Genomic DNA, 22,874 nt, shown 5'->3' on the forward strand with positions numbered 1-22,874 from the left:
AAACAGGTCCACAGATTAGTGATTCTCTGCCGGTCGTCCCGGGTCACCGTGCTTCCCTGCACCGGTCGTCCGCTCATCACTTTGGTTGCCGGAACGTCTGCAGGTGACTTCATTGCCAGTTCCCTCCGGAGCTTATCCCACACAAGGCTGGCCTGCACAGCTGCCAATAACTTTTTCCCTTGTTTACCTTTGCATGATTTCGTTTCAGGGATGACCTTCAATTAGATTTGCATCACAATTGTTCCAGGTTGTTTTTGTGCCATGGTTTTAAGGAAACCAGGAAGATCCAGTTTCTCTTTTAACCGACGGTCTTTTGCAGGTTCCTTGACGAGGCGAGGAAAGCTACTGGCCCCGATGGCATCAACTCCAGACTACTTAAGGACTGTGCAGATCAGCTCTGTGGAGTACTCCTGCACATCTTTAACCTGAGCCTCAGTCTGGAGAGAGTTCCACTACTGTGGAAAACATCATGTGTGGTTCTGGTTCCTAAGACTGTGCACGCCAGGGAGCCCAACCACTTCAGGCCAGTGGCTTTAACCTCTCTTATGATGAAGACCATGGAAAGGATTGTTCTCACCCACCTCTGACAGCTGGTGGATGGCAAGATGGACCCTCTACAGTTTGCATATCGACCGGGCATTGGTGTGGATGACACTGTCATCTACCTGCTGCACCGGTCACTTTCACACCTAGAGGGCAACAGGAGCACTGTGAGTCATGTTCTTTGACTTCTCCAGTGCCTTCAACACAGTCCAGCCATCATTGCTGAGAGGGAAGCTGGAGGGAGACAGAGTCGACTGTCACCTAGCTCTCTGGACCACCGACTACCTCACCAACAGAGTGCAGTACGTGAGGCTCCTTGACTGTGAGTCCGAGGTGGTAGTCTGCAGCACGGGGGCCCCGCAGGGTACAGTTCTCTCTCCCTTCCTCTTCACTCTCTACACATCGAACTTCAGCTACAACTCAGACAGCTGTCACCTCCAGAAGTTCTCCGATGATACAGCCATCGTTGGATGTGTGTCTGAGGGGAACGAACTGGAGTACAGGGAGGTCATCACCAACTTTGTCGCCTGGTGTGAACTGAACCATTTGCGCATCAACGCCAGCAAGACAAAGGAGGTGGTGATCGACTTCAGTTGGAAGGCTTCTCACATTGCACGTGTGAACATCCAGGGCTTGGACATTGAGATCGTGGAGGAGTCCAAATACCTGGGTGTTCATCTCAACAATAAACTGGACTGGACTCACAACACAGATGCCCTGTACAAGAAGGGCTAAAGTCGTCTCCATCTGCTGAGCAGACTGAGGTCCTTTGGCATGTGCAGGACACTGCTTAGGACTTTTTATGACTGGCATATGGTTAAGAAACAACTCCAAAAATATGGTGGCATCGGTGATCTTCTATGCTGTGGTCTGCTGGAGCTGTGGAAGCTCAGCACGGGTCGTCCGCTCATCACTTTGGTTGCCAAAACGTCTGCGGGTGACTTCATTGCCAGTTTCCTCCGGAGCTCATCCCACACAAGATCGCCCCGCACAGCTGCCAATAACGTTTTCCCTTGTTTTTCTTTGCATGATTTCGTTTTAGGGATGACCTTTCATTAGATTTGCATCACACTTGTTCCAGGTTGTTTTTGTGCCATGGTTTTAAGGAAACCACGAAGATCCAGTTTCTCTTTTAACTGGTGGTCTTTTGCAGGTTCCTTGACTGTTGTGTGGACACATTTTCAATACTGCATTTCCCTCCTACAGTATCACAATCATTCTGCTGATGAACAGGGAACCTGTTCTAGTTTTGCTATTGTGATAAGTTGACCTGTAGTTAAAGAGGCATCGGACTCTTTACATTTGTGCTGCCGTGAGCAGGTTTGCAAGGCGTTGGTGCCGTCATGGATAAAATTATACTTATGTTGTCATATCCTTATCAGCCCGACTCCTCGGGTTGGTGTATGTTTTTCATTGACATCACAACATGCTGATAATCCTGGAGCCTCAAGTGTGCTCATCGAGGAAATTCTGCCACCGCTTGCACCTTAGATTGCAACGGAACTGCACCCTGGGAAGAAATGCGGTGGCCCAAGAAATCAATCACAGACCAAACTGGCATTTGCTCTGGGTTTACGATCAGGCCATGATCTGCCAGTCGCTGAAAAACCTGCCCAAGGTGTGTCAGGTGCTCGTCCGCAGATGGACTTGCTACCAAAATGTTGTCCAAATAGACGAACATAAAGGTGAGGTCACGTAATACCGAGTCCATCAACCGCTAAAAGGTCTATGCTGCCCCCTTCAGGCCAAAGGGCATGCACAGGAACTCAAAAAGCCCAAACGGGGAATCACCGCAGTCTTGGGCACATCCTCGGCATGCACCGGAACCTGATGATAGCCATGCACCAAGTCTACTTTGGAGAAAACGGTAGTGCCTGCCTAGCGAACGGAAAAATCCTGTATGTGCGGAATGGGGTAACGGTCATGGGCTGTGATGTTGTTAAGATGCCGAAAATTGCCACACGGTCGCCAAGTGCAATCTGCCTTGGGCACCATATGGAGCGGAAAGGCCCATGGGCTGTTAGAGCACTGCACAATTCCCAGACGCTCCATTGTGGCGAATTCCTCCTTAGCCGTCACCAAATTCTCAGCGTCGAAAAGGAACCCGCCCTCATCAGAGCCCAGAAACAGCAGCATGCTGTCCATAAGGTCTACCGCCGAACCATCGACCAAACCCGGCAAGAAAAGCAGTTTATACGCCCTTTCCGCGTCGGACTGACTGTACTTCCGGAGCAGGAGCTCCTTGAGCGCTGCGTACTTGCCGAGCAGTGGCCCGCAGCAGCTGCATGACACGGAGTGTGGATTGCTGGTCCAGAGCCGCCACCACCAAATAATATCTGGAGTCGTCCTCGGTGACTCCTCGCAGGTGGAACAGCGCTTCGACATGCTGGAACCACGGGGCCAGATCGCTCTGCTAGAAGTCGGGCAGCTTCACGGACGCGGTGAAGCTAGCTGGCTGCGTGTGTCGGGGCAACATGACCAAAGAGGAGATACCTTCGTCTACTGCCTCTAACATGTTCAAACGGGGTCACCAATGTGGCAGGACGAGGAATGACTAGGACAGAGCAGATGGTTTGGACGTCTTTATTCTGCATCCACCAGACAATACTAAATGGCGCGTCGAACAGTGCATTAACTCCAGGGCTAACCACGCCCATAACCCCATACATCACCTGGGTGTGAGATACACCCCTATGTGTCCGCCACAACTTCAAATATATATTCAACATGCAATCCCTTCTGATAGAATGGTGATGTGAGTACCGGGTCATAATTAGTTGGTCTTTCAATAGAAATGACATCCAAACGATAAAAGATGATTGGAAGCACTGATGGGGGAGGGGGGGCAGTCTGATAGTGTTTACGAGCTGGAGAAATGTCTGCGGTCAGCAATTGTTGATTTCCAGCCCAGAATGCATATGGGCTGTGTAGCGTCTGATTTCTTTGGATTTGATGAGTTTCTTTGCATTATTCATGATCCTTCAGACGGCTGATGTTGCTGCTGGGGAGGGGGAAGTCCACATGAGCAGGTGTTAGTCTTTCAGAGCACTTCAATATGTCCACTGAGCCGTGCAGTCATTTTCAGACGTAGTTGTTCCAGAATAGTTCAGCAGCGTGATCATCATCTGTGGTGGGCTCAGGCTCAGTTTCTCATGGCCTGGATTCATTCATCAAACATCATCAGCACTCTCTCTGCAGGATGGGCAAGTTTTAGTGTGTAATTCGGAGACGGATTTCAGTAGCATGAGTCGTCAATCATTTCTGCTGGTAAAAGAATGTTTTTTGATCAATTTCAGAGAAATTTGACTTGGAACAAAAACTTTATCAAGTCTAATTAGTTTTATTAATTACTCACTATTATATCTTATATCTGTCCATGGACCCTGAAGCCATACAAGCACGTGTAGTCAGCATGGCCATAGTTGGATTCAATTCGCAAGTCTATGTAATTGAAAGGAATACTGTCATGATCCTGCATAGACAAAAGACAAAAGAGACACTTTAGTTCTGAAAAATATGCACCATAAATAAAAAAACTTCTCTGCAATGTCCTCCTTACCTTCATTGCAAACGTCTGGGTTGGGTTACCCTCAAGATCGTATATAAATTTCCCAAGATGCACCGCTTTTTCATCCAAAGATTGTAGTCCCTGTCAGAGACAAGTCAGACCCCAGTAAACCCAGTAAAGAGTTCAATAAACAGGTGGCCATGGCTACCCGGAAATGACCAACAGTTCCATGGGATTGGAGGATGTTGTCCCTGAGGAGAAAATAAGGTTGATATCAAACAAAACAAACAACCTTTTAGCCAAAGATAGCTGTTTCTGTGTGGAAGAATATTAGGGAATTAGATCAATACTCACCTGAATGACAGTCGCTGAAACCACTTTTGAAAAAAGTTGAATCCCCAAAATCTTTCCTCCCGCGATCCTCTCACAGGTGCTGGAGGATCATTTTTTGTACACTTTGGCTCCTGCACATCAAAACAAAAATACACCAAAACACCCCCCCCCCCCAGTGAGATCAACATGAATCCAGACCTTTGAATTACACTTTTTCTTTTTTTTTTAATCACAATTTTCAAAGCTTTATATCGTACCGTGAGAATCTAGAGCAGAGGTGGTCCAGAAATTTTCATTTGGGAGCTGATAGTTCAGTTTCTCCTTCAAATAGTGCAATGCAGGTTGAAGCTTCTCTATGTGCATCATCACATTTTCAAACCTCTGATTGGTGCAGTAAAAGTGAGAAAAAGCCAGTTTAATGATCCATGCCTACCTAATGGATTGATGACAGTCCCCAGCTGTCTTTATGTTACTTCAAATATATATTCAACATGCAATACCTTCTGATAGACTGGAGATGTGGTTACCGGGTCATAATTAGTTGGTCTTTCAAAAGAAATGAAGTCCAAATGATAAAAGATGATTGGAAGCACTGATGGGGGGGAGCCAGTCAGATAGTGTGCAAAACAGATCAAACATCTAATATATGTTTACGACAGACGACTTACTCAATGCAAGGACCACCAGACTCGAGAAAATGAGCCACTTGGTCTTGCAGGTACTGACTGTATCTTTAGTACTGCTGGACATGCAGCTTCCTGAGGAGCTCGACTCTGAGGAGCTCGACTCTTTAAGGTAGCTCAGGATGCGTTTAGTGTCATAGCTGTCCTCGCCAATGGTGTCAGATGTTGTGTCGCTTGTAATTATGGGTTTTTGCCTCCGCTTGAAAACTCTGGATTGGAAAGAAAGTGGAACAGTGGGACCCTGAAGACATACAAAGAATGCACTAACTGATGTGGTTGTAATTTTCTGTACTGTACCTGTAAACTCTCTCTCTGTAACAAATGGTCGGATTTCCATCCTTGTCGTAATACCCCATTTCTAACAGTCTCAAACTTCTTCGCTTGCCTATAAACAAAGAGCAGATTCACTTCAGAAACTCTTCTGGGGCCTGGTTAAATGCATGTTTTTGTTAATAGCAATAGATGGAAAACTCATAAGAGAATGGGCAAGGTAAAAGCCAACAGAAGTAATCCAAAAAGACAAAAATGGAAATGATTAGGATTCAAGAGTGAAGAAAAAACGATCCGACAAACCATTTAGTATGATAGACATTTTGTGCCAAAGCTGCGTCGTTCATTTAAACCAACGTATATATTATGTACTGTGTGTTTGCCAACAAAAAGTCTAGCAGTCTCCAACCCTGAAGCAGTATAAATGAAAGCTTTTAGTTTTAAAAATGCTTTCATGCTCTGATCCATCAAAGCTTAGTAAAGCTTTACATATAGGAGCACACACATATACACCTTGTGAATAATTACAACAGAAGGCCCAAGATTCTATGTGGCCAAAAATAAGCCTAATTACAAAATAAACAACCGATATTTTTTTGGCTATGGCTTTGTCCCGCATTAACTATTTTAAAACAAATGCTTCATCTCACCCTCAGAATAATCTTAGGACTGTCTTTTCAGCTCTATATACCATTAGTTGAAAGACCCCCAAGAACTGCAAAAAGAACTTGCAGGGCAGATACTTTGTGCTAACTAGCCGAGTGAATCATGCAGGAGACATTTCCTTGTCGCCTATAAACCCAAACTGAATGTTTTGTCAGTCATGAGTCCGGCCGGGTGCTCCCATGTGAACGGCTATAAGGTGGATAATTGGAAACAAAACCTTTCACATTTTCAATACTGCATTTCCCTCCTACAGTATCACAGTCATTCTGCTGATGGATCATTTTGGCTACAGTGGACTTTCTTTTTTTCCCTGAAAGATAAAGGTGGAATGCAAATTTGGAATGATGATTTTTGCACCCCCGGATATTAGAAATAAAAGTGACAGAGCTTTTTTTCACCCTTGTGTTGGAATAGGAAGTGCCCAAAGAGCTAGAAGGGTTCTGGGTTGAGTCGCTCACCGTCTGTCAGCATAGAACAGGGAACCTATTCTAGTTTTGATATTGTGAGTTGACCTGTAGTTAAAGAGGCGTCGGACTCTTTACATTTATGCTGCCGTGAGCAGGTTTGCAAGGCGTTGGTGCCGTCATAGATATAATAAGACTTATATTGTCATATCCTTATCAGCCGGACGTTTTCCCTTGTTTTCCTTTGCATGATTTCGTTTCAGGGATGACCTTTCATTAGATTTGCATCACATTTGTTCCAGGTTGTTTTTGTGCCACGGTTTTAAGGAAACCACGAAGATCCAGTTTCTCTTTTAACCGGCGGTCTTTTGCAGGTTCCTTGACTGTTGTGTGGACACATTTTCAATACTGCATTTCCCTCCTACAGTATCACAGTCATTCTGCTGATGAACAGGGAACCTGTTCTAGTTTTGCTATTGTGATAAATTGACCTGTAGGTAAAGAGGCATCGGACTCTTTACATTTGTGCTGCCGTGAGCAGGTTTGCAAGGCGTTGGTGCCGTCATGGATTAAATTATACTTATGTTGTCATATCCTTATCAGCCTGCCTCCTCGGGTTGGTGTATGTTTTTCATTGACATCACAACATGCTGATAATCCTGGAGCCTCAAGTGTGCTCATCGAGGAAATTCCGCCACCGCTTGCACCTTAGATTGCAACGGAACTGCACCCTGGGAAGAAATGCGGTGGCCCAAGAAATCAATCACAGACCAAACTGGCATTTGCTCTGGGTTTCCGATCAGGCCATGATCTGCCAGTCGCTGAAAAACCTGCCCAAGGTGTGTCAGGTGCTCGTCCGCAGATGGAGTTGCTACCAAAATGTCGTCCAAATAAACGAACATAAAGGTGAGGTCACGTAATACCGAGTCCATCAACCGCTAAAAGGTCTATGCTGCCCCCTTCAGGCCAAAGGGCATGCACAGGAACTCAAAAAGCCCAAACGGGGTAATCACCGCAGTCTTGGGCACATGCTCAGCACGCACCGGAACCTGATGATAGCCACGCACCAAGTCTACTTTGGAGAAAACGGTAGTGCCTGCCAAGCGAAACGGAAAAATTCTGTATGTGCGGAATGGGGTAACGGTCATGGGCTGTGATGTTGTTAAGGCGCTGAAAATTGCCACACGGTCGCCAAGTGCAATCTGCCTTGGGCACCATATGGAGTGGAGAGGCCCATGGGCTGTTAGAACGCTGCACAATTCCCAATTCTCCATTGTGGCGAATTCCTCCTTAGCCGTCACCAAATTCACAGCGTCGAGTCACCGCGCGCATGCAAAAAAGGGAAGACCCGTGGTGGGAATGTAAGGGTGAAGAACAACAGGAGTCCTTGCAAGGGAGAGCTGAGCAGCAGTTCAAACTTCCTCTCTCAACTCCGCTCTTCTGCTGCTCGCTTACCTCTTTTATTTGGTGCATACAAGATTTATGTCAATCAGGACCTCACGATTCCTTGTTTCCTATCTACTTTTCCCATCTTTACGACTTCCTCGTCTTATCAAACAGGGTACCTCCAAGTGCTGGTTATATAAATAGCTCCAGCACTTGATTTAAACATTCCTTTTCTTAAACACTCCTTAAACACTCTAAATCTACTCATCCTAGCATTTAAACGATAACAACAATAATTCTTCTCACATTTCCCTCCTGTTTATCGTTAAATGCGTCTAGATTCTCATCATCAGTATTACATCTTTACATTTTCATGAAATTTCAATGCATTACGTCATTTCCCTAGAAACACTTTTCTTACACTCAGAGTTCAACATGGTTACAGCTTAAGACATCTTAAACAGTTAATTTACATCTTGCATCACATTTGTCCATTCTTTTTCTGATTCCTCTTCATCATTGTCCAGTAGAAATTGTTCTTCCACCTGCAGCAAAGTACTAGTAACAGCTGATCCCACGAGCCAGCCAATGCAAACCCGAACAAGAGGTACTACACAACAAGCTAGTATGGCTAATACTAGCAACACTATCCCTATCATCATTCCTGTCTTGAACAACAGTTCCCTCCGCCTTGATAACATTTTTGGAAGCCAGTCTGGTGGAGGACTACCATCGTCAATCATAGCTTTCTGTAGCTTAGTTAAATTTTTCAATGCACTATCTATCAAATGACCGTCCGCATCATTCTCTGGGATGAATGTACAACAGTAATCTCCTACCATTGCACAAACTCCTCCCTGGAACGCAACTGTGGTGCGGATCTAGCATTAGCAGCATAAATTATGACTGTATGATCATTGAGATGTACTGGAGCACACACTCCTGACCAGTTTGCTGGTAGGTCTGCATTGTGTCCACATAACCACCATCCCTTATCCACTAATTGCGTGTCTTTGTCTCCTGGCGCGAAAGCGGGATAGTTGCATGTACAGTTATAACCTTCTGGACACATCTGTGTTGATTCATTTAAGGTAAATAAACCACATAAGTAACGGGGGTCATCAATACACTCCTGTTCGCACTGTTCGGAACTTTTATTTTGCTGTAGACATGTTTTCCGATAATACCGATCAGTTGTAAAGTTTAACTTCACATCTCCACTGACTCCCAGTGCGCATGACGTATAAACAACTTTACAGACATCCTTGTGTAACGACCCCAAATCTCTACCACCACTTCGTGCATAACAGTATGTGTGATTTATCGCACCTAGCACAGGGACTCTGGATCTATTGGCTTTCCCTGCCATTGTCCGTAGTGGCACTTGGGTGCAGTTGCTGCGAGCGAACCACGTTCCATCCAACATCTTTAGTGTGAAGTTCGTGTCACGGCTTAGCCCTATATGGACAAAACACTGTCCTACACTCCCTCAATCAATCAATCAATCAATCTTTATTTATATAGCGTCTTATACAATCAAAATTGTTTCAAGGCGCTTTCCAGAATCCCAGGGCCTGACCCCAGACAAGCAACAGTGGCAAGGAAAAACTCCCCTTTAACAGGAAGAAACCTTGAGCAGGACCAGGCTCATGTAGGGGGACCCTCCTGCTGATGGCCGGCTGGGTAAAGAGAGAGGAGAGGAGGGAGGACAGGTAGAGGATAGGATAGGTAGGAGAGGAGAGGGGTAGAGGAGAGGAGAGGAGAGGTAGAGTGAAGGGGAGGTAGAGGAGAGGAGAAGGAGGAGGGGGGGAAAGAGGAGAGGAAAGAAGAGGAGAGGGAGAGGAAAAGGAGAAGGAGAAGGAGAGGAGAGGCACAGAGCACAGAAACACACACAAAAAATATGCACAATCACTTCAACGGGGCCGGCGGTCATTATGCAGCTCCGATGGCAGTGATACCTGCAAATAGATAGGGGGGGGGGAGTCTGATCTTAAAAGTAGCGATGGAGTCAGCCTCCCGTACCTGGACAGGGAGCTGGTTCCAAAGCAGGGGGGCCTGGTAGCTAAATGCTCGGCCCCCCATTCTACTCCTAGAAACTCTGGGAACCACAAGTAGACCAGCATTCTGAGAGCGGAGCGGTCTATTGGGCTAGGGTATCACTAGCTCCTCCAGGTAGGATGGAGCTAGGCCTCTGAGGACCTTGTAGGTCAGAAGAAGGGTTTTAAAAGTTATTCTAAATTTAACGGGCAGCCAATGAAGCGACGCCATTACAGGACTTATGTGATCTCTTTTGTCAATACCTGTCAGAACTCTGGCTGCAGCATTTTGGATCAACTGGAGGCTTCTTAAAGAGTTGTTTGGACACCCTGATAATAAGGAGTTACAGTAGTCCAGCCTGGAAGTAACAAATGCATGGACTAACTTTTCAGCATCAGGCTGCATCAGTAGCTTCCTGATCTTTGAGATGTTCCTCAAGTGAAAAAAGGCACTTCTAGAGACTAATTTAATGTGTGAGTTGAAGGAGAGATTTTGATCAAAAGTTACTCCTAGATTCCTCACAGAGAGACTAGATGTTAATGAGATACCATCTAGAGTGATCATGTGATCTAATCTATCCCTGAGAGGTTCAGGACCAAACACCATGACCTCAGTTTTTCCTGGGTTAAGGAGGAGGAAATTTGAAGACATCCAGGACTTTACGTCTTTAAGACAGGTCTGGAGCTTCACTAACTTCTCTGTCTCCTCGATTTTCATGGATAAATAGAGCTGAGTGTCATCAGCATAACAATGAAAATTTATCCCATGCTGCCGAATAATGTTCCCTAAGGGAAGCATGTACAATGTGAAGAGGATTGGTCCGAGTACGGAACCTTGAGGAACTCCATGGCTAACCCTACTGTATGAGGAGGGAACGCCGTGGACATGGGCAAACTGGTATCTATCAGATAAGTATGATCTAAACCAGTCTAGTGCTGTCCCTTTAATCCCAATCACATGTTCCAGTCTCTGTAACAGGATGCTGTGATCAACTGTATCAAAAGCAGCACTGAGGTCCAGCAGAACCAGCATAGAGACCAGTCCATGATCGGAAGCTATGAGAAGATCATTAGTGACTTTAAGAAGTGCTGTTTCTGTGCTGTGGTGAGCTCTAAAGCCTGACTGAAACATCTCAAACAGGCTGTTCCTCTGCAGGTGCTCCAGTAACTGAGTCACCACCACCTTCTCTAGAACTTTAGAGATAAAAGGAAGGTTGGATATTGGCCTATAATTTGCCAAGACATCAGGATCCAGTGATGGTTTTTTAAGCAACGGCTTAATCACTGCCACCTTGTAGGACCGGGGTACATAACCTGACACTAAAGAACCATTGATCTGGTCCAGGATAGAACTGCCTATCAGTGGTAGAACATCCTTCAACAGGTGTGTTGGGATGGGATCTAAAAGACACGTAGTGGTCTTGGATTTCTGAATTAGCGATGACGCCTCAGAAAAATTAGCGATGACGCCCTGTCATCGGTTTAGCAGTTACTCGCGGTGTATGCATGGAAACTGGTAGCATAGAACAAACATAACAACTATGGCTGTGTCCGAAACCACCCCCTATACCCTACGTAGTGCACTTAATCGCGTGGACGCCATTTTGAAATAGTGTCCGAATTCTTAGTGAGCATCGCGAGTGCACTCAATGTATCCCACAATGCACTGCAAAAAGTAGTGTACAACCGATGCACCTGGGCTCGGTAATATATCCCATCAGGCTTTACGGTATCACGTGGTAATCTGTCGATGGCGGGTAAACGAGCAGACATGACGTACAAATGTATGTAATATTATGTTATTATTATTATATTGGTATTTGTTTCACATATCTTACTAGAGCGTAAAATTATTTCACTTTAGTTGAACATTGCTGCCTCCATTTTAAATGTTTTTGCCTTTATTTATTTATACGCGACTATAAGCATCTTATTAGATTACGTACCGCTTTAATTCTGCCGTACTAGAGTCGGTGAATTTCAAATGCAAATTTAAGGTACTGTAGGAGTGGTATTAATATAACGCTGGCTTGAATTGATTTCTTAAGGGAGTGACGATGATATAATTAAGATGATCCGATGCCGGATGGAGAAGGACCACCTCTTCTCCGGGAAGAGGTTTTCTGCTGCAGCAGGATGGGAGTGGGTGGTGGCAAAATGTTATTAAATACTGTATTGTATTGCTGTAACTTGGAATCTGGTGTGATCACAATCCAGAAACTAAACTGATGGACTTCTGCAATTTGTTTATGTCCTTGTTCCAATTTGTAGAGCTGTGCTGAGGGAAATTGGCCTCACTGGTAAGCTGACTCCAGCACGAGCAGCCAAAAAGTGGGAGAACCTTAAAAAAACCTACAAGGTTTGTAATAATTGCTTTAAATTTGGTCTAAATGTAACAGACTAATAATTATAGGAAATGTTGCATTACTGTTTGAATTATTCGCTTATTCCCTATTTGTAGGAGCTTCGGAGACCACCATCAGGGTCTGGGACTGAGTCTGGGGAGGTCACAGCTGACAAATGGAAATAGTTCCCGCTCATGGATGAGGCAATAGGTGGCAGGCCCTCCATTCGGCCCCTATGCCTCGTTGCCTCAGCCTGGGTGGAGGGCCATTCGACGTCAGGCTCCTCACATTCAGTCCTGGAGAGACCTGATGGTGAGTCAGGGACAGAGGAGGAGCAACCAGGGCCAGCAACACACAAGCGCCAGCGGCGCGATAGGATCCTGGAGCTGCTGGAGAGGGCCGAGGAAAGGGCAATACAAGAGGAAGCCAGGGATGAGAGACTTTTAGATCTCTTAGAGCAAATAAAAGAAAAAATGTAAAAAAGTATATATTAAATTGTGTAATTGTACTGTTCTGTTGGTAATATTAAATTGTTTAAATCAAGTTAACTTCCATCAAAGATTGCTTTCTTCGCATCATATGGTTGATGACAAATGCTTTATTCAAAGTGTAAATTTAATTGATACAGTTTTTGATTTTGAAATGAAAACTATTTACATAAACACACACATAAAGAAATTGCATTTATCCAATTTGGATTATTTAATAACTATTTACAAAAATGGAACACAAAAGTCTTTCAAATTAAGAGGAACCAGCTAGGTTCAACAGACATCATGCTCCAAAACGCTAGATTATAAAGACCAGTCCTAAATGTAATCATGCTCTTGGAGAGCTGGTGGGAGGTGGGTTGGTGCTGACAGGGCAGCAGCGAGTCTGTTCCGAATTTGCTCTCCACATTGTAGGTCTGGCTGCATTTGACCAGTGTCATCTGACCCAAGTGCATCTTCTGAGGGTTCCATGCTGTCACCATTCTGCAAGCACACATTGTGCAGAATGGTGCAGCATGCAGTGACCTTGGTGGCAAATGCAGGCTTCACCTCCGGAGCTTTAAAAATTATTGCCCGCCATCTGGTCTTCATAATGCCAAAAGCCCGTTCTATCACAGAACGGGCTTTTGCATGATGTCTGTTGAACCTGGCCACCATCATATTCGCCACTGGCTCCCTGTACGGTGTAACCAGAGCTATAGGCCTGGACATACAGGGATAGCCACCATCCCCAACTATACAATATCCCTCAGGTGGGTACAGTCCCTGAACATACAGAGGGCTGTTTCTCAGGACTCGCGCGTCATGGACTGAGCCTGGGTAGCCAGTAAAAATGTCTATAAAAAGGCCCTGGTGGTCACACACTGCTTGCAGCTGGATGGAGTAGAAAAGCTTCCTGTTGAAATAACACTGAGCATGTGCACCTGGGGACTTGATTCTAATGTGGCACCCGTCAATGCTACCCACCACATTTTGAAGAGCCGGTGATCCCGACAGGCGCTGAAATCCAGCAGCAATATTCGGAATGTCTACCAGACCTGGAAATTTGATGGTCCGATTCTTCAGGGACAGAACTTTGTCTGACATCCTGTGAACAATGTCAAAGACTGTGGAACGTGGAATTGAAAATCCCCTTGACACCACACGGTAAGAGGTTGCGCTTGCCAGCCAGAAAAGGTACACTAAAACCTCCACTTCCAGACCCCAGCCATGGTCAAACGGTGAGCGCAGGACATCGATGAGTTTGGCCACCGTTGACCGAGAGAGACGGAAGTCTGGGCGGAGGTCAGTTTGGCCATCAACGTACATCGCCAGCAATGGAACATGCCTGTTCTGCACACAATACTGTGATGGTTGCTCGTTCTGTTGGTAAAACAAAGTTGTTGTTGTTTTTTTTAAAGGCAATTTTCCACTGTGCTGTTTGATACAATATGATCATCTTAAAATAACACATAAATGTGGAAATCAATCTACCATCAAATGTCCACCCCCCCCCTCCCTCACTTACAGTTTGATATCTGGATCTTAGAGCCAAAATTGCCCTTCGGACGCATCTGTTCCTCGCCAGACGGCGGGATCGCAGCAAAAGAATACTAAAGAGTACGAAAAGCAGTTCTGGAGCCATTTTGTGATGTAAAATTCCTGTATGTAAAATTCCTGTATTACTTATATAGATATTTGAGATTGTACCATCATGTCATGGCGCGAAAATGTCACCGGACACTAATTATTTGAGATAATAAGGAAGTGTTATGTTATTGTTATTGACATTAATATTTTAATCTATTATTATTATATAAAGATAATAATAGGGTAAAATATTGCACTTTCAAAGAAACAAGCGCTGAATGTGTTTGGGTATGTTTCGGATGGGTTAAAATAATTAAATGGACCTGGCCACTTTTCCCGGGGAACGGGGAACGGTTCGTTATTATTATGCGACAACATTACGTCATTTTACGTGCGCCGTAGTGTCCGTAGTGTCCGTGGTGTCCGAAAGCTAATTTTGAATTGAGTGCGCTACGTAGTTCACTCAATCCATGTCCCCCATGTAGTGAGTAGTGAATAGGGAACGAGTGTGTGGTTTCGGAAACAGCCTATGATTACATAACAACAATGATGCCGTGTCCGAGCTGTGAAATTAGCATAGCGCCACCATGTATTCAAACTGTAAGTGTGTGAGGACTCTGGATTTTTTTCTAACCACGAATGTTCTAAGTGGCTATCTACGGTGCGTTTAGTGCGCGTGTTGCTCTCATCCTGTCTCAGAGTATTATTCTGTCTCTGATTACCTCCCTCCTGTCAGAAATCCCAAAGGCCGAAACTCGCAAGTCCCGCCGTCACAGCACTCACCACAATTAGGAAGAACAACTTCATTTCCTTTTAGCTCTCCTTCACAGGTTCCGACGGGGTTCAGCCGTTGCTGGACCTATACAGGCCGTCAGTCGTTTACGGAGAGTCCGCCACTGCTCCCTCGCCTTCACCTGGAAGAATTTTCTGTTTCTTACAATGGGAAAGGTGTATCCACGACAGTTTCCCGTCCACTTGAACTGCAGTCTTTGTGGTCAGCTGTACTTGATAAGGACCTTCCCACCTAGGCATGCGCTACCTCTTTCGCACAAACTTCTTCACCCACATGTAGTCGCCCGGTTGAATCGGTTCCTGGGGGGTGGAATCTGTGGAAGACACAGGACTAGGCAGAACATTTACAGCGTTCACACCTCGGTTGAGTAACACTTTTTTTAGATAATCTGCTATTGTTTCTTCAACATGTTCTAACCCATTTGTTGTTGCAAAGTATGGTAGGCAATAAGGCCGCCCATATAATGATTCAAAAGGTGTGATGCCTGTTTTCTTGTGTGGTGTTATGTGCATTCATAATTTCACCAGGTCGAGACAAAATATCCAGTTCTTTCCTGTCTTGTCCATACCCTTCTTTAGTCTGTTATTAATAGTACCGTTGACTCTTTCAACTAATCCTGCACTCTGAGGGTGGTATGCACGATGATTCTTCAAATCAATTTCCAAAGTTACTCCTACAGTTTTCACTACCTCATTTACAAAATGGCTTTCATTACTTCCAGTTTTTCTGGCTCCTGCAGCCGACCTGGTTCACTTTTTGGCCCAAAAGGTGAGACGGCGGAGGAGAGGAAGACGGGCCGGTGCCCTGGCGAGACTACGCAGGAGAGGCTCGCGCACAGCGCCGTGCGCGAGCCTCTCCTGCACAGTCTCGCCTGGGATCTTTCTGTCCAACGCCAACTCACTTTGTAACAAAATGGACGAGCTGAAGTTGCTGATGCGGATTAAAGACTTCTCCACCTCGTGTGTTCTCTGCTTCACTGAAACCTGGTTCAGGAAAGAGACACCGGACAGCGCGCTCCTCCTCGAGGGATTCCAGCTGTTCCGTGCCGACCTGATGTGGTCTGGTGCACTGATGTGACTGTGATCTCTCAGCACTGTTCTCCTGCTTTGGAATACCTCTTCATCAACTGCAGACCCTTCTATTCTCTGCGTGAGTTCGCTTCATTCATTCTGGCCTCTGTTTACATCTCGCCAGATGCGGACGTGCGCGAGGCTCAGCGCACGCTCGCGGACTGTATTCAACAAGTGGAGCGGACCTATCCCGACGCTCTGGTTATCGTGCTTGGCGACTTTAATCAGAGCAACCTGAGTTACGATCTCCCCAGGTACAAACAGTTTATCAAATGCCCCACCAGAGCAGAGAACACGCTGGATCACTGCTACACCACAGTGAAGGACGCGTATTGGGCTATCCCCCGTGCTGCGCTAGGACTGTCTGATCACGTGATGGTCCACCTGAGGCCCACATACAGACAGAAACTTAAACTAATTAAGCCATCCGTGAGCGCCACGAAGAGATGGACCAGTGAGGCTGTGGAGGAGCTGCGCACGTGCTTGGATACAACTGACTGGGACATGTTTAAAGGGGCCACACATGATCTGGATGAGTACACGGACACTGTGACCTCATATATCCACTTTTGTGAGGAGTGCATTCTACCAACGCGCACTAGGGTGAGTTATTCCAATGACAAGCCCTGGTTCACACCGAAACTCAGACAGATCAGGAAAGAAAAGGAAGCAGCGCTGAAAAGTGGAGACAGAGACTGCTACAGAGAGGCCAAATACCGGTTTAGCAAGGAACTGAGGAGAGCTAAATCTGTGTATTCGGAGAAAGTTCAGCAGCAGTTGCTAACGACTCTGCTTCTGTGTGGAGAGGCCTGAGGCAGATCACCGATTACAGGCCTCAGGCTTCAAAGGGTCAGGACGACAAGGCCCTTTGTCAGAGTCTGTCCCTCCACTATGCCCGCTTTGACACCTCGTCAGCCATGCCCAACACCTCCCCTCCCCCCAGTGTCACTGCCCCCATGGACCTCACTCCATCAAAGGCAGTTCCCTCCTCCTCCCCCCCTCCACGCACCATCACTCACCATCAGTCCCCCCCCAATCACTTACCACCAGTTCCCCCCTCCTCCCCCCCTCCATTCATCATCAGTGAACAGGATGTGCGAAGGCAGTTCGCCAGGTTGAACCCGCGCAAGGCCCCTGGCCCGGACGGCGTGTCTCCTTCCACCCTGAGGCACCGCGCAGAGGAGCTGACTCCTGTCTTCACAGACATCTTCAACTCCTCCCTGGAGTCGTGCCAGGTGCCAGCCTGCCTCAAAACCTCAACCATCGTCCCTGTCCCCAAGAAGCCACTGATCACTGGGCTTAACGACTACAGACCTGTGGCGCTCACCTCTGTAGTCATGAAGTCCTTAGAGCGCCTGATCCTGCCACACCTCAAGTCCATCACCACCCCCCTCCTGGATCCACTGCAGTTTGCCTACAGAGCTAACAGATCTGTGGACGATGCGGTCAACCTGGCCCTTCACTCCATCCTGCAGCATCTGGACTCCCCGGGAACCTACGCAAGGATCCTGTTCGTGGACTTCAGCTCTGCATTCAACACCATCCGCCCCGCTCTGCTACAGGACAAGCTGTCCCAGCTTAGTGTGCCTGCCTCCCTCTGCAGGTGGATCACTCACTTCCTGACGGATCGGAGGCAGTATGTGCGGCTGGGGAAGACTGTCTCGGACTCCGTCACCATCAGCACTGGATCACCCCAGGGCTGTGTACTTTCCCCCCTCCTTTTCTCCCTGTATACAAACTGCTGCACCTCAAGCCACCAGTCTGTCAAACTGATCAAGTTTGCGGATGACACCACCCTCATCGGGTTCATCTCCAATAGCGACGAGACTGCCTACAGGAGGGAGGTGGCTCGACTGGTGTCCTGGTGCGGACACAACAACCTGCAGCTCAACGCTCAGAAGACAGTGGAGATGACTGTGGACTTCAGGAAAGTCACAGCCCCTTTGCCCCCCCTTGCCCTCATGGACTCCCCCATCACCATCGCGGAATCCTTCCGCTTCCTGGGCACCACCATCACCCGGGACCTTAAGTGGGAGCCAACTATCAGCTCCCTCATCAAGAAGGCCCAGCAAAGGATGTTCTTCCTACGGAAGCTGAGGAAACTCAAACTGCCTCCCAGGATGTTGGCGCAGTTTTATACGGCCATCATCGAGTCCATCCTCACCTCCTCCATCACCGTGTGGTATGCTGGTGCCACCGCCAGGGACAGACTAAGGCTGCAGCGCGTCGTGCGCGCTGCCGAGAAGGTGATCGGCTGCAGGCTTCCATCCATCCAGGACCTGTATATCTCCAGGACCCGGAGGCGTGCAGGTCGGATCACGGCCGACCCTTCCCACCCTGGTCACGGACTGTTTTCCCCCCTCCCCTCAGGCAGGAGACTACGGTCCATTCGGACCAAAACCTCCCGCTACATGAACAGCTTCTTCCCCTCTGCCATCAGGCTGCTGAACACCAAGTGACTTATCACTTAAGTACCATGTACAGCAGCCAGTCGGACCCATGAACATCACATTACTCCTGCATTGACCTGCACTATTTCTTACCATTTATGTATATACTGTATATATGTCTTATTTTATTTTATTTATCTTATTCTAGTGTTGTGTTCTTTATGTTGAATGTCGCAGCGTCACACCAAGACAAATTCCTAGCTTGTGTAATACTGTGTATTACATGAACAATGGCAATAAACCTGATTCAATTCAATTCAATTCAATTCAATTCATTGTCACTCCAGATGACCTTTGGGATGCCAAACCTGGGAATGATCTCTCTACATAGGACTTTTGCCACTGTCAGTACATCTGCTTTTGCCGTGGGGAAAATTTCTACCCATCTAGTAAATCCAACTAACACTACTAGACAATATTGCTTACCTTCACATGGTGTTAGCTGAATAAAATCTAGAAAAACTGTGTGAAATGGGTGATTTGGTAATGGTGTAGTACCTGCAGGGGCCTTCAATCCTCCCTGTGCGCTGTGTTTTACACAAATAGCACATTGTGAACAAATTATTTTTGAATATGTGTGAAATCCTATAGTGTAATAATGTTCATTAACCATCTGTACCATCCCTCCTGTTGAGACATGGCATGGCCCATGGCTCACTTATGCTGCCCATTTATGCATATTCCGGGGAAGGATTGGTTTATTGCCTATGGTTAACAGTCCTTTATCATCCAGTTTGGCTCCTCGCTTCTTCCATGTGGCCTTTTCTTTTTCTAGAGCACTTTGTTGCATTTCTTTTAGAATGTCGTTGTCCGCAGATTCTAAGGTAAATGATTCCTCATCATTATCAAGAAGTGTGTTGTGATTTGCTGCAGCCTTTGCGGCTTTGTCTGCAAAGGCATTGCCTTGTGAGACTGCGTCTGTGTTGTTCGTATGTGCAGTGTATTTACATACAGCTATTTTGCGTCACATCCCAGGTCCTGCCATCTTTTCTTAAGTGGTTTAGCAATAGAAACATGTGGTACAGAACCTGACACTTTGAATAGTGCTGCTGCTTCGGCGGAAAGGCTTCCTGCCGTGCAGACAGCCATCTGACCACACACATATAGATACATAATTACAATCATTTGTGGATCTTTGAGTTTAGCAAACTGCTCTGCATAGCTTGTTGTGCCTTGTGAGTCTGATTTACAGATTTCACCTATGCGCGCCACGTGCATGGTTACATGCAAGTTAGCTTGATTGTGGAGCTAGGCTTCAGGCTGTTAGTATGACAGAGCTTTACCATATATCATAGTAATTGGCTCAGAGAATGGAGGGGGCTGCTTTTTGGGAATGTCGAGTGACCAGTATTTACTGCACGTCTCTCCTACTAAGATTGTTAAAGAATTACCTAACACGGTTAGTTGTATTTCTGGTTTGCCTTCAGCAAACAGGAAGATGGTTTCTAAATCTAAAACATCTTGTAAGTCATCGTTTTCAAATTGGTCCAATTTTGTGCCCTGATTTTTTTTTTAAATTTCTGACATCTTTTTCCGGTTCTAGTCATTACTGGGGTGGATTAGAACCTTGCTGCTCTCCTCTATTGTATCTCTGGTCACGTTGTTTCTTTCTGCAGTCACGTTCCCAGTGTCCATAATTTTTACAATAATGACACTGATCATTTTCACGGGAATTGCCTCCTCCTCCCCTTCCGCCTCGGCTTGGGAGAGGGTTGGCATTGAAAAACATGTCTGGGAATTGATTCTTACTCTTTTGGCATTGTCTTTCAGCATGCATATCATATTGTTCATAGCAGTTTAGGGAACAGGTTCCAAAATCAACTTAATGTCTCTCTACCCAGGTTTTTATCTCTGCTTTTGATCCCCCATGTACGTATAGCTTGCTTTAACTGCTGTTGTTAGGGACCTTCTGGTTCTTCCGCATACGGAATTCCACTATTCTTCCGGAACACATCTTTCATTCTGATACTATAGTCTTCAAAACTTTCGTCAGTCTTTTGTCTCGTGGCCGTAATGGCGCTGTAGTCAGCTCGTCTGGTAAAAGTAGTTCGCATGCGTTCGTACAGTCTGTCAAGTCTGTCATTTAGTTCTCAATCGAACTTCCACAGTTGGACGTGTAAACATGAGCCTGGATATTTGTCTTCCATGTGTTTACATGATGCTGGGATTTTGAATTCAGCACCTTTTGTGGAATGTTGGTTGCCCATGTGTGCACTTTATTTATCAGTTTTTATGTATTTGGGTGGAGATTTCTGGTCTCCGACTGAACAACCCTCAAAACAACCCTCAGTCCCTACTGGAGATCTAGTTCAGTCCCTCTGCCGTGGCCTTATAGCCCCCCGTTCCCAATCAGGAGAGTATACACCAAGCTTCTACCTCCGAAGAGGCGGGTGTATCTTGCCTCTGCTTCTCTCCCGATGACCAGGCAGGTAATCCCGCGGTATTTCAGTGTAGCGCTTTTCATGTCTTATACTCACTCCGTTGTTTCTATGGTTTCTCTCTGAGTTGTTTTAGCGCCTTCTTCCCGTCACTGGAGATGGTCGCCCTGGGAGGATGAAGACCGGCATTCCGTCAACTCGTGATGAAAGGTCTTTCACGCGAACGTCTTTTTAACTCCAGCTGTGCACAGACTTCGGCGTTCGGTCGTCCCACGGTGCTCCTCTCCAGGTCTTGGAATCCGGCTCGAAGGACCAAATTTTGTGAGGGTGAAGTTTGTCACCCACGATGTTCTTTACTGTTATGTTAAGACTCAGACAAACCACGCAAACAACTGGATTCCGTGCAAGGGAAAGCTGAGCAGCAGTTCAAGCTTCCTCGTCTGCTGTTCGCTCGCCTCTTTTATTTGGTGCATACAAGATTTATGTCAATCAGGACCTCACGATTCCTTGTTTCCTATCTACTTTTTCCATCTTTACGACTTCCTGGTCTTATCGAACAGGGTACCTCCAAGTGCTGGTTATATAAACAGCTCCAGCACTGAGTTTAAACATTCACACATTCCTTTTCTTAACAACATTCCTGAAACACTCTAAATCTACTCATCATAGCATTTAAACAATAATAGTAATAACAACAATTCTTCTCACAGATACGGTGAAGCTAGCTGGCTGCGTGTGTCGGGGCAACGTGACCAAAGAGGAGATACCTTCGACTGCTGCCTCAAACATGTTCAAACGGGGTCACCAATGTGGCAGGCGGAGGAACGACTTGGACAGAGCAGATGGTTTGGACGTATTTATTTTCCATCCACCAGACAATGCTAAATGGTCGAACAGTCGAACAGTGCATGAACTCCAGGGCTAACCACACCCATCACCCCATACATCACCTGGGTGTGAGATACACCCCTATGTGTCTGCCACAACTTCAAATATATATTCAACACGCAATACGTTATGAAAGAATGGAGATGTGAGTACCGGGTCATAATTAGTTGGTCTTTCAATAGAAATGACGTCCAAACGATAAAAGATGATTGGAAGCACTGACAGGGGAGGGGGGGCAGTCTGATAGTGTTTACAAGCTGGAGAAATGTCTGCGGTCAGCAATTGTTGATTTCCAGCCCAGAATGCATATGGGCTGTGTAGCGTCTGATTTCTTTGGATTTGCTGAGTTTCTTTGCATTATTAGTGATCCTTCAGAGGGCTGATGTTGCTGCTGGGGAGGGGGAAGTCTACATGAGCAGGTGTTAGTCTTTCAGAGCACTTCAATATGTCCAGTGAGCCGTGCAGCCATTTTCAGACGTAGTTGTTCCAGAATAGTTCAGCAGCGTGGTCATCATCTGTGGTGGGCTCAGGCTCAGGTGCATTTGATACTCACATCGACTGTAAAGTAACGCGGGGCTGAGGGGATGGTGTCGATTGGGGAAACAGACTTTAAAACATGATCCAGGGTCACATGGCTGACGGTAATGGTGTGGGAGAGTTCAATAAATAGGTTGCCATGGCTACCTGGAAATGACCAACAGTTCCATGGGATTGGAGGATGTTGTCCCTGAGGAGAAAATAAGGTTGATATCAAACAAAACAAACAACCTTTTAGCCAAAGATAGCTGTTTCTGTGTTGAAGAATATTAGGGAACTAGATCAATGCTCACCTGAATGACAGTCGCTGAAACCACTTTTGAAAAATCTTTCCTCCCGCGATCCTCTCACAGGTGCTGGAGGATCATTTTTTGTACACTTTGGCTCCTGCACATCAAAACAAAAATACACCAAAACACCCCCCCCCCCCCCCCCAGTGAGATCGACATGAATCCAGACCTTTGAATTACACTTTTTCTTTTTTTTTAATCACAATTTTCAAAGCTTCATATCGTACCGTGAGA

At 46.2% G+C, this 22,874-nt stretch overlaps 1 protein-coding gene and 2 long non-coding RNA genes across 4 annotated transcripts; all 3 read right to left on the bottom strand.

Annotated features, from left to right (window-relative positions):
• Positions 1 to 3,127: 3,127 nt before the first annotated feature.
• On the bottom strand, positions 3,128 to 4,531 carry LOC115250047 (uncharacterized). Of its 2 annotated transcripts, none has more exons than XR_003888624.1 (4): positions 4,406 to 4,531; positions 4,103 to 4,302; positions 3,899 to 4,015; positions 3,128 to 3,804 (listed from the first exon to the last, which is right to left on the bottom strand). It is a non-coding gene; the product is annotated as an uncharacterized lncRNA (long non-coding RNA). The 2 variants fall into 2 exon arrangements; XR_003888625.1 differs by having other exon boundaries at positions 3,128 to 3,807.
• A 117-nt stretch (positions 4,532 to 4,648) lies between these two features.
• LOC115250048 (uncharacterized) lies at positions 4,649 to 5,623 on the bottom strand. Its single transcript, XR_003888626.1, has 4 exons — positions 5,365 to 5,623; positions 5,053 to 5,276; positions 4,885 to 4,976; positions 4,649 to 4,765 (listed from the first exon to the last, which is right to left on the bottom strand). It is a non-coding gene; the product is annotated as an uncharacterized lncRNA (long non-coding RNA).
• Positions 5,624 to 12,983: 7,360 nt separating this feature from the next.
• On the bottom strand, positions 12,984 to 13,973 carry LOC115249933 (putative nuclease HARBI1). The gene has a single exon (XM_029836617.1). The coding sequence runs from the start codon at positions 13,971 to 13,973 to the stop codon at positions 12,984 to 12,986; it is 990 nt and encodes a 329-aa protein (XP_029692477.1).
• Between the last annotated feature and the right edge of the window lie 8,901 nt (positions 13,974 to 22,874).

Source organism: Takifugu rubripes, chromosome 5, assembly GCF_901000725.2.
Source record: "Takifugu rubripes chromosome 5, fTakRub1.2, whole genome shotgun sequence".
Lineage (NCBI taxonomy): Eukaryota > Metazoa > Chordata > Actinopteri > Tetraodontiformes > Tetraodontidae > Takifugu > Takifugu rubripes.

Coding starts and splice junctions, on each gene's coding strand:
- LOC115249933 (XM_029836617.1), bottom strand. CDS start 13,973: ATGTACGTTGATGGCCAAACTGACCTCCGCCCAGACTTCCGTCTCTCT.